Raw genomic sequence first — 17,038 nt, forward strand, 5'->3', positions numbered from 1 at the left:
TTCTATCCCCCCCCCCCCCCCCGAGCAAGGTTCATGCCGTGGATTTTCAGACGAAATGATCTGGGACGCCCACCCCAATATATGATTGCTTGATCTTTTCTTGCTTTTCTCTCTCTCTCTCATCCAATTCTTGCCATTTCAGTGTTAGCTTTGCCCGATAACTGCTTTGTGGCGAAGAACTGAAATATTTTGTTTGTTTGTTTCCTTGGAGACCTGAAGGCCAAACTATAAAGCGGTTTTTCGTAACCGTTGGAGGGCTTCAAGCCCACAAATCGATAGTGACAGGAAAATGCAGCCTTTTGAGCTGAGATGTGAATTACGAAGAAAGCTAAAACTGTAGCTCGATATAGGGATGAATCATGTAATTACACTGTTCGTTAGACTGGTGGGAGTGCATGGGATTTTATCCCTTTTGGTATTAAGGTGCAGGTGTGTGTTTGGGCATTTAAAAGAACAGGGGAGCTATATGTTACGGATTATGTAGCCTGTGGCAGAACGCTCATGCTCTGTTGCTCTGCTGCCCACCTCAGCAGAACAGAACTAAAAACACAGCAAAGCTCTGAGGGGATGTCCAACTCAGGATTCACTAGCATGGCACACACAGTCCGAACCTTGGACTCAGCTTACAGTCCATTTGCCAGCAAGGCTGGCCATTGCTGAATAGAAACATCCTCTTTGGCCTGTGCCTATGAGTTACGTGATAACATAAAACCATTTCTCCTGAACAGGATTATGTCTTAAGTGTTCACTTTATGCATCATTGCGCTTTGCAGTTTGAAAAACGGGAATAGTGATTGAGCCCATTAGCACTGTGGTGGAAGTGACGAACAGCCTGATACGATAAACTGACCTGTGGCGCGGACACTGTGGGCAGAACACCCAGTTAAGTAGGGTGGCCATGCCTGTCCCCTTTCTATGCACATTTCCCATTCCGGAGGGAAAAATAAGGCTATGCACAGCTTTGCATCAAGGATGAGGTGTCTGATAAAGTTCGTTCTCTCTCTCTCTCTCTCTTTCTCTCTCTCTCTCTCTCTCTCTCTCTCTCTCTCTCTCTCTCTCTCTCTTTCTTTCTTTCACTGATGCATCTCTTCTCTCTCATTTCAGATTATTCTGCAATGACTACAGCAAGATACAGACCTACTTGGGACTTGGTGCTTGATCCTCTTGTGTCCTGCAAACTCTGCCTTGGGGAATTTCCAGTGGAGCAGATGACAACAATCGCACAATGCCAGTGCATCTTCTGTACTTTGGTTAGTAAGCTTCAAACCATGTACAATGGTACCTCTACTTACGAATAACTCTACTTACGAATGTTTCTACTTACGAACGGAGCTCCGTCCGCCATCTTGGATGTGGTTTAGATAGGATTTTTTTCTACTTACGAATTTTTAGATAGGGTTGCTTCGACTTACAAATTTTTTCTCCCAATGCATTCCTATGGGATTCGACTTACAATTTTTTTCGACTTAGGAATGTGCGTTCGGAACACATTAAATTCGTAAGTAGAGGTACCACTGTATGCGCCTCGGCTGGAATCAGTTCTGTTGTCCACACCACACCCGCCAAGATCTGTGCAAAGCCAACAAGAGTTATGCTTAAGGATTTGTGGGTTGTACGTGCCACGCATGCGTACCTAGTTAATGCAGGTGTGTGGTGTGGACATAGTCCCAGGGTTGTTGTGGTGCCTTTGCACCTCCTGTTGTATTTACCCTGTGGGAAAATTCTGGGCTGCTTCAGGGAAGACTGAAGTGGTGAGGTTTATTGGACAGAAGCTCCCAAGATGCACCTTGCTGGTTCATTCGCTGGCATTTGGCCTAATCTCACTTGCAGCGCCTGTGAGAGGATAAAACTGAGGCAATCCTTATAGGTGCCACTTTCTCAGAGGGATAAAAATATTATAATGATAATTATGTGCCTGTTTATGGATGAGCAGGCACCTGGGGCTTATTCAGACCCATATTGTTATGACCCATTACCAGTTTGTGAGGTTGTGTTTATTAAGTTGTTTGCCTTTCTTCATAAAAAAGCACACCTGAAAAAAGAGGGGAACGGAATGTGTGTGTTTGTGTGTGTCTGGGGAGGGTGTCTTTGTGCTACACCAGCGACATTTCAAAGAAGAGAAGCCAAAGAGCAATCTCCTAAACGGCTGCGTGGAGCTTTTGACGTCCGGGTTTCGAAAAGCAGCGTGCCACAGAAAAGAAGGAGCCATCTGGTTAAGGTCATAAGTGTATTGAGAATGGCATGGGCGGGAAGCGAGTGGGCGTCGAGCTTCATCCATCTCCAGTTAAAAACAAAAGCCTAAAGTAGCTTCAGTATGTATTTACACAGGGAGAACTTGGTCGGGTCTAGAAGGGTAGTAAGGAAGAAGACTAGTTTCAGTCAAAGAACACCACCCAATTCCACAGTCCCCCCCCCCTTAAAAAAGAGATTAATAGGACTGAATCTAAGCAACAGCCAGCAGAAAATTCTTCAGAGATTTTGGGGGTGGGTAGAGGGTGCAAAACTCACCCCTTGCTTAAACAAAAAAATGCAACCCAACTGACTTTCAGTTTCATTCTTCTGCAGCTTCATTCTTCTTGCCCGGGTGATGACTATTTCCTTAAGGCCAGCGCCTTAAGGCCAGCGCACTTTGCAGCACAGGAAGGCTTAAGGGCAACTCTGTGTTCCCTGGGCAGTGAGGTAGTCTCTCTCTCCCCCCTCCAACACACACACATTGCCTCAATAGCAACAAAACCCTTAGTTTGCTGTATTGTGTTTTTAAAGTTTGGTTGGGAGCCGCCCAGAATGGCTGGGGAAACCCAGCCAGATGGGCGGGGTATAAATAAATTATTATTATTATTATTATTATTATTATTATTATTATTATTATGCTTTCTGCTGCTAGTCGCAGGAGCAACTTCTGCACTCATACAAATTGCTGGTAACAAGCAGCAATCATCCCTTATAGAGCAGGTAAATGGCAAAGTTTTATCTATTTTCTGGACCTCCTTTTCCCGCTTACCCCCTTGTATGGTTGCGGCTGCTCAAGATACCTGTTCCAAGCTTTTCAAATCCACGACTGGCAGCGTGACTTGCCCCGCACTTCACTTTTCAGCCTGAAGGACAGCACTGGGCTGGTCCACACAGTCCTTTTGCTAAAGCAAGGTTGGGGAATCTTTTTCAGTGCCATGTTCCGTTCCGAGCAACCTTTCAAGGGGCAGGGGAGGGAGCAAAAGAGAGCTGAGCAGCAAATGTTAATTGACTCACGCAGCGCTTCCTTGGCAAGCAAGGCCTATTCTCAGTTCACGGGCACATTCTAGCTCCAGGAGGAGGCGAAGCAGGGTTGGTGAGCGGTGTGGCCTGGAGAGAAGAGGTGGCTGCGGAGAGTTCTGAAAGCCAGACACAGAGGCCTGGAGCGCTGCCCTGCTCAGGTTTCTCATTCCACATTCGGCTGTTTTTGAGGTTCTCTTTCCTCCCCCTCAACAACTTTGTCTCCCCCCAAAAAGCTCAACAGCTTTGGCTTCCCTAAAAGAAAGCTCAGCAACTCCAGCCAACCCAATGGGTAGATCACTGCCAGTTTTTTTTATAGTGGTTGTAGATTGCAGTCTCTTGGAAGTTGGACAGCCCTGCTCTAAAGCTTGCATTGTACTTCCATAAAACTCTGGGTTCCCCCAAGCTGCCTAACATCTCCCTTTGTGTGTGCATGGGAGCCTTTGGGCTACATAAACATAAACTGAAAGCCTGAAAGTTGTAAATAAGGGGAAGGCTGGCAAGTGCCCTTTAAGGCAGGGTTCCTAGGAGCGATTGAGCCTAGGTACAAACTTGACTGTTCTTGACTCATTGTTGTTGTTGTTGTTGTTGAAATCGCTGGGTTTGGCTTTACTTCAAACTTTTTTATATACTGTATAGAATTGCAGCTCTGAGCAGCTTCCTTAAACTGGGGAGGACTAAATGCCACTGTTAAGAGATCTGCCATTTATTACAGTGCAGTACAGTACATTGTTAGGAACTGCTGGAAGATCTCTTTCATTTTTGTGGATGGAAAAAATGAATGGAAAAAGAGCCCCACAGAGATCTTTCAGAACTACATAGTCAGAACGAAGTGCACATCCTACGCCAACGCTTTAGTCTGCACCAGTAAAGGAGCATTATATAACTGAATAGCCCTCACTACATTGGCAACCCCTGAAGTGTTGCTGGAAAGGAGCTCATAAAGGATAATCTCCTTGACACATTAGCATCATGTTGTCGTTTTTCGGTTGGGGGGGGGAGAGAAATAGATCGGTCAGCTTAATTCACAATCTCATATTTTGGAACAGTTTCTATTACAAACCACCCCAATCACCTGTAAGCCATAGCATGAGAGTCCAGGGGTGGGTTGAACATTTAACCAGGGTTTGTGTTTCCTTGTTGTGTCCTGCACCCATGCCTCTCCCTGATTGCTAACTATGTGAGGGAGAGCAGCTGTTGGGCACTCAAACCATCTTTAAAATAAAACACAATTCACGAGCTGAGAAGCACCTAATAGTACTGCTAATTAATCCTCTCGGCAACCATTTCTGAAACTGCTTTCCTAGAATGTATTCCAGTTTCTTGGCTATTAATCTCACCGTCCGCAGCCAGTCACTTCCCCTAGTCATGCTTATCCCAGCTTCTTTTAACGGGTAGCCAGCGCTGTGCTCTCTCTCTCGGGGCAGCTTTGCGAGAGCATCTGCTGCCAGTGCCCTTTGACATGTTCTCCAGCACACATGTAGCCCTGTGTCCTTTTTTAAGGAGGCATCCCTCTCAGCTCCATCTGAGGCCTTGTATAAGCCACAGCCGTGATTAAAAACGCACTGGTGCTTTGCAGGGGAATTACTTGCCAGCCGAGCAGGATTAGCACGGTATGAAGGTTGCAGAAACGGACCCGTTTCCTCAGCCCACGTTTCTCCGCTGTGTGGGCGGGAAGAGCTTTCCAAGGTTGTCAAGCTGCCTGTTATCTTCTGGCGCAGAGGGGGAAAAACCACACACATAGTGCTTGTCCTAGCATAGTTGGCCAGCCTTGCTTGTAGAAGAAATGCAGTTGAAACGAGTTTGCAAAGAGGCAGATAGAAGAGAGCAGGGGCTCCTGTTCAGAGACATAGCTGCCAAGTACCCCATTTTTCTCGGGAAACCCTGTTTCGTGCTGGTCTCCCGAATTGATTTATATCCCGTAAATCCCCCGGAAAGCAGCTCCTGCCGGCGGCCATTTTTCTGGTGCCGCTCTGCCCATGTATGGGCACCGGAAATTGGGCAGCGCCGGCATCGGAAGTCGCTTCTACGCATGTTCAGAAGTGCGTAGAAGCGACTTCTGGTGCCACTCTGCCCATTTCCAAAATGGCCGCAGAGCCAGAAGTTGCTTCTATGCATGTCCGGAAGTGTGTAGAAGCAACTTCTGACGCCGCTCTGCCCATTTCCAAAATGGCCGCAGCTCCAGAAGTCGCTTCTACGCATGTCCGGAAGTGTGTAGAAGCAACTTCCGATGCCGCTCTGCCCATTTCCAAAATGGCCGCAGCTCCAGAAGTCGCTTCTACGCATGTCCGGAAGTGTGTAGAAGCAACTTCCAACGCCGCTCTGCCCATTTCCAAAATGGCTGCAGCTCCAGAAGTTGCTTCTACGCATGTCCGGAAGTGTGTAGAGGCAACTTCCGACGCCGCTCTGCCCATTTCCAAAATGGCCGCAGCTCCAGAAGTCGCTTCTACGCATGTTCAGAAGTGCGTAGAAGCGACTTCTGGTGCCACTCTGCCCATTTCCAAAATGGCCGCAGAGCCAGAAGTTGCTTCTATGCATGTCCGGAAGTGTGTAGAAGCAACTTCTGACGCCGCTCTGCCCATTTCCAAAATGGCCGCAGCTCCAGAAGTCGCTTCTACGCATGTCCGGAAGTGTGTAGAAGCAACTTCCGATGCCGCTCTGCCCATTTCCAAAATGGCCGCAGCTCCAGAAGTCGCTTCTACGCATGTCCGGAAGTGTGTAGAAGCAACTTCCAACGCCGCTCTGCCCATTTCCAAAATGGCCGCAGCTCCAGAAGTTGCTTCTACGCATGTCCGGAAGTGTGTAGAGGCAACTTCCGACGCCGCTCTGCCCATTTCCAAAATGGCCGCAGCTCCAGAAGTCGCTTCTACGCATGTCCGGAAGTACGTAGAAGCGACTTCTGGAGCTGCAGCCATTTTGGAAATGGGCAGAGCAGCTCCAGAAGTTGCTTCTACGCATGTCCGGAAGTGCGTAGAAGCAACTTCCGACGCCGCTCTGCCCATTTCCAAAATGGCCGCAGCTCCAGAAGTCGCATGTCCGGAAGTGTGTAGAAGCGACTCCTGGCGCTGCAGACATTTTGGAAATGGGCAGAGCGGCACCGGAAGTTGCTTCTGCGCATGTCCGGAAGTCGCATAGAAGCGATTTCCGGTGCCGCGCCGCTGCTGGTGCTGGATCTTTCAATCCGGAACTTGGCAGCTATGTTCAGAGAAGGGCTCTAGAACCCTAGATTCACGCATGCAGAAGACCCTAGATTCAATCCCTGGCATCTCCAGGAAGGGCTAGAGAGCGACTGCTGGTCATTGTAGTCAATATAGAGCTAGAGAGAGTGGGGGACCTCTCTGGTATAAGGCTGCTTCCCGTGAATAAACTGGTCCCCCACTCCCTTGCATTTGGAAGTGGAATGAGCAATGACATCCATTTATGGGTGTTGTTCCTCTGTACTCAATTGGATGCACATCCTCATGCAAGGGAATTATTATCGTTGTTGTTATTGCTGCTGATGCAATTTATACAGCACCCTTTATCAAAAGATCCCTGGCAGTGTACAACATTAAAAACACATTACAGAACATCGATGATAAAAACATAATAAAAAGCATACTGACAGACAGCCTAATAATCAAATAGTCATCATAATAACAGCCCTCCCCACCACCACTTTCACAGGCCATAAGTTATTTAATAGCCATAGACCTGGGTAAAGAGGAATGTTTTGCCTGGCACCTAAAGACATGTAATGATGACGCCAGGCAAGCCTCTCTGGGGAGAGCATTCCACAACCGGGGAGCCACCACAGAAAAGGCCCGCTCTCTTCTTGCCACCCTCCGAACCTCTCTGGGATGGGGGACATAGAGAAGGGCCTCAGATGACAAGCACAGGGCCCAGGCTGGGTTTGTATGGGGAGAGGTGATCCTTAAGGTATTGAGGTCCTGAGCTGTGTAAGGCTTTATAGGCCAACACCAGGACTTTGAAGTGGGCCCGGAAACTAATCAGCAATTGCACCAGGATTGGAGTTAAATGGTCAAATGATGTCCTAGTTACTTTGACAATAGTGATGTGCACAAAGTTCCCCTGCCCGTATTTATTTCACTGCAGAAGGCTGCTCTGCTTACACAATGCAATTTGTGCATATATATATATTTCTTTATTCATTCCGAATATTTATATCCCGCTGTTCAGCACGCAAGATGATCCCGCAGTGGGTTGCCAGTAAAATACATAACCCAACAACCCAACCCGCAGGGAACACATCAACAAACTATAAAAATATAAAATAGCAAGATAAATAAACCACACAGCAGCAGGCATAGAGGCCAATAAATCACCCACAGGGCTGTGCAAATAAATAAGTGTTTAATTGGTGCCAGCAACTTAAGAGTTGGCATTGTTTGGGTTTGCGAGGGAGGTTGAAGTGCCTGAGAATACCCTTTCCTGTGTCACTGTATGTCTCATTGGAGGAAGAAGAGGGGCCATCAAATGTGCAACAGAGCAGCGCTCTCTGTGAAAGCGGATGGGAGAGCCTAGTCTCAACTGAGTAATTTGTAATAGGACTGGAATCTCTCAGAGCAGATCCAGTCACCTGAACAGACAATGAAATAGTCCCATTCTACTTTAGGGTGTCCAGGTGGGGTGCCTTGGAAGGAAAGATATCTACAACTTCCATCATCCCTAGCTAACAACCCGTGGTCAGGGATGTTGGGAATTGTAGTCCAGAAACACTTAGAGGCGCAAGTTAGGGAGACACTGCCTTAGTTCCCTCCTCTGAAGCCAAAGTGAAATTGAAATGACCACCTGTTCGTCTCCTGCCTAGCTGTGCCTCTTATTCCCATCACTCCATTCTCTTTAGAGTCTGTAGTTCTTAGCCGTTGGGGACATTGGGAGAGAGAGAAGGAAGTTGGCCTCAGAGGTACTATAAAAGGAAAAAGAGCACAGCACCAAGTTCCCACATGTGGACATACGTGTACAAGTTTGTTTGCTTACAGTCCCCATTCAGCGTACCCATTCCCTCCCATCAAGAGAGGCTGAGTGTGAGCAGAACACAAACCTATATGCTTTCTATTTCTTCTGCAACCATTAATCTCCCAAAACCTGGATTCTTACTTAAAACCTATTAAACGTCAAAAGAAAGAAAGCTATAGCAACTGGGGGGCGGGCGGGTATCTGCTGGTGTGAGTGGAGGCTGCCTGAGCATGCATTTAGGTAGGTAGGTAGGTAGATACTGTATATGTTTTAAAAACAAACAAACATGGGTTCATTTATGTAAAGCACCGTGGGTGGAAAGAGCTATATAAAGAAAACGATTATAGCAAAATGCTCTAGTATTGTATCCTGGAAGGTGGGAACAGCTTGGTAGTTGCTAAGAGCATCGTGGAAAGAGCTGTGGGAATCCACAGTTCACACCACGAAGGATGAAAACATGTTATCGGTCTTAGAAAATGAAGCTGCCACAAACTTGGTTTTAAATGTAGCTGTCAATAGGCCCTGTGTGCTGGGCTCTGAGGACAAAGGCTGGGAAGGGACCATAGAAGTGTACAAAGAGTTCCAAGGATCGTATGAATGAGCTTAGTCCATAGCAGCCCCCCATGCCACAGTTGTTTCTGGTCATGTGACAGGCTGCTGTTGAAAGGGAAAGAGTTCAACACATCCCACTGGGCGAGCTGAACTGTAGCCCTTGGGCTATCCTAAAATAGTATTTTGGATCCCTGGTGTCTGATTCTGTCACTCATCAACCTTCTCTTGAGTCTGGTTAAGTCTGAGTCTGGTTCAGTCATTCCTGTCAAACTATAGTTTGGTCATCAGGAACAAGTTGTATAGACTTGCATGCTGGGGGTGGGGGAGGAAAGACCCTCATGCACTTTCTCCTTCATAAATGAATATAGTTTGCCATGAGGTCTGAATCAGGTAACCAATCACCGTTGTTTCCCGCCCAAACCAGAAATGGAAAGCACTTCAAACCATGATACTGATCCTGGTTTGGAAGCAAACTATAGCCAGTTACAACCATAGTTACTGGTCTGTCATGAAGGTAACGGCAAACTATGGTTTACCCTGAACCAAGGATGTGCAAGAGGGCATTAACACAGAACACTGCTTACTCTAATAGGCTAGTGACTTGTTCACCAAATGAAGGTTGGCTTTCCTTTTAAGATGAAGGGTTGACCAATCCTCATGTGGCAAACCAAGCTCTAAATAAACTATTCATAGTTTCCCTGCTGGTGTCCAGGAAGTTGGGAGTCTAACCAACCACATGACTGTTTCCATCCAATATATTAGCAGCCTGGTTAAAAAAAGGAATGGGCATGTGCAGAGGAAAAGGAGCATGAGTCCCCCACTGCAAGCTTGGCATCCAAACTCTGGTTCCGCCATATTGTCTCAACTGGGCCATGGGCAGGTCAGATTTTGTAGGAGCTGTCCAACGGGTGCAAATATACATTCAAACCGGGGAGCAGAGGCAGGGGTCTTCTCTGGTGAGCAGCCAGGTATTGGAGAAGGAAGATTAATAGCGTGGAAAACGCTCAAGGAATATCTGAAATAACGTTGCTCACGTGAGTAGACCCATCAAGATTTGCACCTTTTGGATGACAGAACAACTGTTATTGTTTAAGCATATATTTCAATGGTGAATAATACTGACAGCCACTGGGTCTGACTTTCTTACAGTGCCTGAAACAGTATGTGGAGATTTTGATCAAGGAAGGCTTAGAAACAGCCATTAGCTGCCCTGATGCTTCCTGCCCGAAGCGAGGTCATCTTCAAGAAAATGAAGTACGTTTCCTGACACGAATTTGTCTTACGTAAAAGCTCAACTCAGTTGTCATTGCAGATATTTGTGCGTGTTGCCGTTATATAACTTCTGCTCCAAGCTCATTGTCTATCTTTGCCTGTTATCCCTTTAGTTATCGCTATCATTAATCGGATGCTTGTATCTCTCTCTCTTTCTCTGTCTCTCTTTAAAACAGATTGAGTGTATGGTTGCATCAGAAATCATGCAGAAGTATAAGAAGCTACAGTTTGAAAGAGGTATACAGCAGACATCCCAGGTGGCCCCAAACTGGGGGTTGTAACCAACTAAATTCCACTCACAGTAGACCCACTGAAATTAATGTGCCCATGTTCATTAACTTCAAAGGGTCATCTCTGAGCATGACTAACATTGGATTCAATCTCGTGTGTGGAAAATGCGTTTCCAAACCACGAGGAAGAGGCGCTTTATTTTTATTTTTTTAACCATGTAGGATAGTCTCCCCATGGAAATTCGAAATGTGCTGTCAATATTGTATCTCCAACAGATGTTAAAAACTTACCTGTTCATCCAGGCATTTTTTGATCTTGATTACATGCATTACCACCTATTGTAGACTCTGTTTTAATGAGGCTACAGATACTATTTAACAAGGTTCTTATTTATTTTTCTTATGTCTTCGTTATATGGCTGTACATCACTTGGAACATTTTTAGAAATAAAGCAGCGTAAAAATGGTATTCAAATTTATTTATTTATTAAATTTCTTGCTCCCCGTTGATATTCCACAGCCATGCCATAGATAGAATAAGGTATTGGATATGATCATTAATTGGCATTCTACTGTGTGTGGCTTGATTCAAGATCAGTTCTGCATCTTAAAAACCTTTGCCTTATGCTTGATTCAGACCATTATCTTGCAAGGATAGGGATTTTCCAGCCCTACCTTGAGATGCTGTGAATTGAACCCAAAAGCATATTATATACATGCTCCTTCACTGAGCTGTGGCCTTTTCCAATTGCAGTTTGTTTCCCCCGCAGAAGTGCTTTTGGATCCTTGTCGGACTTGGTGCCCATCCTCTTCCTGCCAAGCGGTTTGTCAGCTCCAGGAATCAGGCCCCCAGAACCCCCAGCTGGTACAATGCAAATCTTGCGACATAGAATTTTGCTCGGCGTGCAAATCCAATTGGCATCCGGGACAAGGCTGTCAAGAAAATATGCCAATCAGCTACCTTCCAGGGGAAACAAGGTATAGAACTGTACATTACCAATTGATGCTGGCATAGTTTTAACACATTAACAGCTTCGCTCAGCAGTTGTTGTTTTTTTAAAAAAAGACTGATTTTCATTGTGATAGCCTCAGGTGTCTCCTTATTCACCTGTTATTTGAAGCCGTTTCTCCCTCCTATCACAAGACTGAAGCAGAAAAATCCAACTCTGGCAGATATATTGCCCTACTTCTGAAACCAGGTATATGCTAGGAATTCCTTAAGGTTCTGGAAGTTATAAGATGTCACCTTGTCAATGTGGGTTACCTTTTGGACTGTGGCTCTTTGCCCTGCTGTTTAGTAAGAAGTCCATGTTCTGGTGGAAATATTCCACACCATGGCTCTATCAGCACACCTATGTTACTCAGTTTCCCTGTGGAATTCTAATGCTGCTGATTAGCATGACAAAAAGTCCACCACCGTAAGTAACGTTGGAAAGAGCCCATAATTGTGTACACAACTTAGCTCCCCCCCCCAATTCCTGGGTTTATACAAATCAGATCTGTTATTGGCGGGCAGACGTATTGCTAGGCAACCTGACTTATTTGAGGTTTGTAGAAGCTATTAAGATTGAACGATAAAGATGAAGGATGTGTAGCTTCAATGGAAACGAAAACCTGCCTTTGGTCTTGTGGCTGTGTGACAAATCCATGCAGACATAGGAATAGCTTCAGTCTGTGAAAGGGTCAGAGTGTTTTAAGAAATGTAGCTTTTAAAAATCAGGAGCATTTTGTCAGGAATGATCCAGTTCCAAGTGAAGGTTTGCAGCCAACTGCAGAAAGCAGCCAGGAACAGAGAGGCTTAGATCAGTGGTGGCCAAACTTGGCTCTCCAGCTGTTTGGGGACTACAGCTCCCATCATCCCTGACCGCTGGTCCTGTTAGCTAGGGATGATGGGAGTTGTAGTCAAAAAACAGCTGGAGGGCCGAGTTTGGCCACTACTGACTTAGATTGTACTTAGGCTGAGCAAAGACCACAGCAGACAAGGGTACATTGTACAAACTGGACATTGGAATGCCAATTGCCAAGGGAACAACAGAGCGGGCTGGAACACAGCCGAAGCTCTCAGAAAGCTCAAACAGCCGCAAACAGAGATGGAAGCAGTCTGTCAGAACGGGAAGAGGTTGGAGCTGATCCAATCTCTCCTAAGAGTCAGCGAATGGGAGGGCTGCTAGACAGGAAACAAAACAAGAGACGTAAGGTGCGACAGTTCAATATCTTCTGTAGAAACTGGAAGGGGTCTTCAGAAGGGTCATCTTGATTGATGATGCCAGAGGCTTTGTTAGAGCCGTCCGGAGCTATCTTTGTTTTTTCAATAAATCCTCCTTTTTTAATTAACAATGCTTACTGTGTTATCAAGCCGGGAACCTGGACTCATGACACATTTCTCCCATAAAATTTCCAAAACGTCTCTTCCAGCTCTGCTTATAAAATGGAAGAAGATGATGCACCAATCAAACGCTGCCCGAAATGCAAAGTTTACATTGAACGGGACGAAGGCTGTGCCCAAATGATGTGCAAAAACTGTAAACATGCCTTTTGTTGGTACTGTTTGGAATCACTTGACGTAAGTATACGTAGTTGAGTTTAAGATTGGAAGATGAAATTCCTTGAAGCTATCCCTGTAATAAATTCCTGTTAATAAGGCATTCGAAAGGTCCATTGCTAGAATATTCAAAAACTCTAAAGGGAAGCATTGAAATGTTAAAAGTCCTAGAAAACTAGGTTGCCTCTGTAGACATAAATACAAACTGTGGCATACATTTAGCTGTACTGCAGCAAAGAATTAGAAAGATACAATTGCATGAACTAACATTGTTACAAAAAATTAAGAGTTCATACATTTAGAAGTGACATTTAGGTTGGAGTTACTTTGGCCATATCAGGGTTTAGGCTCGGCTTAGCTGCTATTGAAAGCAAATTTAGCTTTGTTTTAGAGAGACAATTTTTGTTGCTAAATTTAGGGCTGTTTCTAGGTGGTGGTTGTTTTATAAATTCTTCTTAATATGATGGGCTGTTTAATCTTAAATTATCGTACTGAATGTTTCATAATAATAATAATAATAATTTATTATTTATACCCCGCCCATCTGGCTGGGTTTCCCCAGCCACTCTGGGCGGCTTCCAACAGAAATATTAAAATACACTAATTTCTTAAAGATTAAAAGCTTCCCTAAACAGGGCTGCCTTCAGATGTCCTCTAAAAGTCTGGTAGTTGTTTTTCTTTTTGACATCTGATGGGAGGGCGTTCCACAGGGCGGGTGCCACTACCGAGAAGGCCCTCTGCCTGGTTCCCTGTAACTTGGCTTCTCGCAGCGAGGGAACCACCAGAAGGCCCTCGGCGCTGGACCTCAGTGTCCGGGCAGAGCGATGGAGGTGGAGACGCTCCTTCAGGTATACTGGACCTGAATGCAGGATGTTTTTGAATCGGCCTGTTAAATGTTGATTCTCTGCTGCTGTAAACTTTGTTGTTACGGTTTTTGTGTTTAAGGAATGAAAAGTTTTGGACAGTTTGAAATTTTTTGTTACATAACATTGTTTTCCTGTTATACCGATGATGGCACTTTGGGAATGGTTTACTGCAGAAAAAAGGCCACAAGAACAAACCCTGGCATGAACTCATAGCCCTGAAAGGGCTGCTGCCAATTCTGTAGATTGCACGATGGCCCATTTCGGCCTATTCCTGTGAAATATGTGTTTTTGGGTTCCACGGGGCCCTTTCTGCGGTTAATATTGACTTTGCGCTCCGTGCCATAGAGGTGAGCGGTCTGACTCATTTATGCTGGCTGTTAGCTGCTCCCTGTTCCAAAGGAGCCAACTCAGTGATGTCATTGCACTTGGCACAGCAGCGGAATCCATAGCTTTTGACGTTGCCATTGCATTGTGAAATGTGGCTGATGTGCCAAAAGTAGGTAGGAAAAAGAAAAAAGGAAATTGACCTCTGGGGGTGGGGGTGGAAAAACAGGGAGAAGTACCACTCACTCATCTCTCTAGCCTGTGGCAGGATCCTGGAACTTCAGTCCTTTGCACGTTTACTTGGGAGTAAGCCCTGCTTGCTAAACCCAGTAGGACTTCTTTCTGAGTATAGAATTCAACTCCCAATCGAAATTATTCAGCCCTCATCACAAACCAGGTTTATTATCAAAATTTGCAGACTTTCAGCTGTTTGCTGAAAACAAGAAGCAATTGAAATAGCTCAACATAACAGGTGCTTCAAGTAGTTTCGGAAAATTCAGCTGAAATTGCAACCCTGCCTGTTAAGGGGAAAAGGTTTTGTAACCAAAAGGTTTTGTAACCTTTGGACTGCTTGTCAAGAGTCAAGTTCTCAACCACGGCTGAAATAATATGTATGCATATTCCCCCCTCTCCTTTTATTGACACTTTACAGGATGACTTCCTACTTATACATTATGACAAGGGACCTTGCCGAAATAAGCTTGGTCATTCCAGGGCATCAGTTATTTGGCACAGAACGCAGGTAGGTGTCAATGTGACTTTGCGTATCTGCTGGTCCGCCCCCCACCCCCTCTAATTTTCGTCTTATTCATTAAAAAAAGTGAATGTGGGGAATTGTGTGAGTCAGAGGAGGGGGAATGGCATGAGGAAAATGGGAAGGTTTTAAAAAAGCAATGTTAGCTGGCTTGCCTCACTTACAAGTATTGCTGATGAAAGCTGATATGAGGTGCAGAAATAATAGTTCCTCTTCAGGGTGGAGGGACTACAGAGTCACGTTGCATGAAAATGGGGGCAATTACCCAACTTGCAATGAGGTGGAGAGTAAGGTAAAATCGGGGTCTCAGTCAGTTAATCTCTATAGTTTCTGCGGGTCTGTAGCTGCTGGATTTCTGCAGGGCAAGAAACAAAAAAAAAACCTAAGAGTGGTTGCAGGATTTACAGACATCAGTCTGCAAACCCAAGATGACATAATTTGATGGAGCTGGCCCACAAGACAGATTGATAGCCATTAAAATCTACCATGTTTATTTTGACATAGAAGAATAATATTAAAGAGCAGCAGAGGTTTTTATTACTACATCAGGCATGCTGTTGCAATGGGGAGCTGTGTTGCTCGTGCCAAAATGACACTTCGCAGATGATGTATAGCAGGAGATTGCAGAGAGGGAAGCAGACATATTTTTCAGGGGATTCAGGGGAAGCACATGTTATAAGCACAATAATAAATTCGCCACTACACAAAAATATAAGTATTTAAGGAATTATTGGGGCGGGGGGAGGGGGAGGGAAATGAATTGAAAACCTCCAAGTATACTATTATATAATACAGTAAGTAATGCATGCTATTCCTTATTTTGAATGTTGTTCAACAGTACCACCTGCTGGCCAAAAACAAATTGACTTTTTTCAGGACCAATAAAGAGAAAGTTAAGTAATCTGAATCCGAAGCCAAAAGAAAGAAAGATTATTATAAAGTGGCTTTTAAAAAATAATAAGAAGAAATACCCTCCACCCAAATAATCCCTGTTTAACTTAAGAAACTTATGTTAATGGATGTATTACGACAAACACTAAAGACTGCACCTGTTGCACTTTTCTTTAGCTGGACAATTTTATAAATCACTGGAACCATACTTTTCAAGTAGGTCAGCAATTTGGAGATTTTGGTCCTCCATGAAACCGAATCCTTAGATGCATATTGAACAATACCCTATTGAATCCCATACCACCTCATAGGCTACCCTGGGGAGTGCGTAATTCCATGGATAAGCTCAGGGCCTTTCATGAGACAGGTGACAGGGGTGCAAAACAGTTGAAATTGCAGTCGCCAGCCCATTATTCTTTTGTGTGTGTGTGTGTGTGTGTGTGTGTGTGTGTGTGTGTGTGTGTGTGTGTTGCAACAATGTGCAACCCCTTGCCACAGAACAGTTTGGAAGGGGGCAGGAAGAACTCTCCCCCAGTCCCCCTTAAAGCAGACTATTTGAGAACAACTGCTGGGATACGTGATCTTCTTTCTTTTTCTTTTTTATCCAGGTCGTGGGGATCTTTGCAGGGTTTGGTCTGTTACTGTTAGTGGCCTCCCCTTTCCTTCTGCTCGCTACCCCATTCGTGCTCTGCTGCAAGTGCAAATGTAGTAAAGGAGACGACGACCCCCTCCCAACTTAAGGTGGAGTGAAAGTGGGACTGGCTCATCATCGCAGTGCATTTCCTAACCCACCCACCCCCTTCTTGCACTTGACATTGCGTTGGCCTTACTCACCCTGATTCCCGACGTTGCAGGAAACAGGAGGAGCCACGATTCCCAGCGATCTTGCCCGCAAGTCAGTTTACAGAGTGCAAGGCATATCCTGGTGTGTTTTTAGGGGGGGCAGCGTGAAGCAAGCTGGGACGTCGGAAACATCATGTGCCAGTAACGCAAAGCTATGTTGGCAGATTTGGAACTGAGACGCTACGGTGTCGAAACAAAGCCCCGTTCAGCATATCTATTTGCATCAAATTGAGGTGTTAGACATGTGTGTTTTAAGAATCGCTTACCATTTAAAAAAAAAAATCAGCCCATTTTAAAGTGTGACTTTAAATATCTGTCTAATGAAACTGAAGTCTTTTGCCATGGGGAAATATTGAGCATCCACACACCCCTGAAGCTGTTCCCCATGCAACATTATAAGAACAATCTGGTCACGTACGTATAGGCCAGGAATGTTTGAGGGTGGGGGCTAATGCAGCCCTCCAAGCAAATGTTTCTGCACCCCTCATGCCACCCAAATTGGTTGTGACAGCAAAAAAGTAGACACGTCCCGGGGGGGGGGATTGAAACATTTCTG

At 45.2% G+C, this 17,038-nt stretch overlaps 1 protein-coding gene across 2 annotated transcripts in view; it reads left to right on the plus strand.

Annotated features, from left to right (window-relative positions):
- RNF144A (ring finger protein 144A) overlaps positions 1–16,835 on the plus strand; it is a 51,679-nt gene extending 34,844 nt beyond the window's left edge. For both annotated transcript variants that reach the window (XM_035109892.2, XM_035109891.2), the window contains 7 exons: positions 1,105–1,250; positions 9,910–10,014; positions 10,209–10,269; positions 11,033–11,240; positions 12,678–12,825; positions 14,647–14,736; positions 16,248–16,835. In XM_035109892.2, coding sequence (XP_034965783.1) covers positions 1,116–1,250; positions 9,910–10,014; positions 10,209–10,269; positions 11,033–11,240; positions 12,678–12,825; positions 14,647–14,736; positions 16,248–16,379 — 879 coding nt within the window. In that variant the 5' untranslated portion in view covers positions 1,105–1,115 and the 3' untranslated portion in view covers positions 16,380–16,835. The remainder of the gene's footprint in view (positions 1–1,104; positions 1,251–9,909; positions 10,015–10,208; positions 10,270–11,032; positions 11,241–12,677; positions 12,826–14,646; positions 14,737–16,247) is intronic.
- The last annotated feature ends 203 nt before the right edge of the window (positions 16,836–17,038 follow it).

The sequence above is a fragment of the Zootoca vivipara genome, chromosome 3 (assembly GCF_963506605.1).
Source record: "Zootoca vivipara chromosome 3, rZooViv1.1, whole genome shotgun sequence".
NCBI lineage: Eukaryota > Metazoa > Chordata > Lepidosauria > Squamata > Lacertidae > Zootoca > Zootoca vivipara.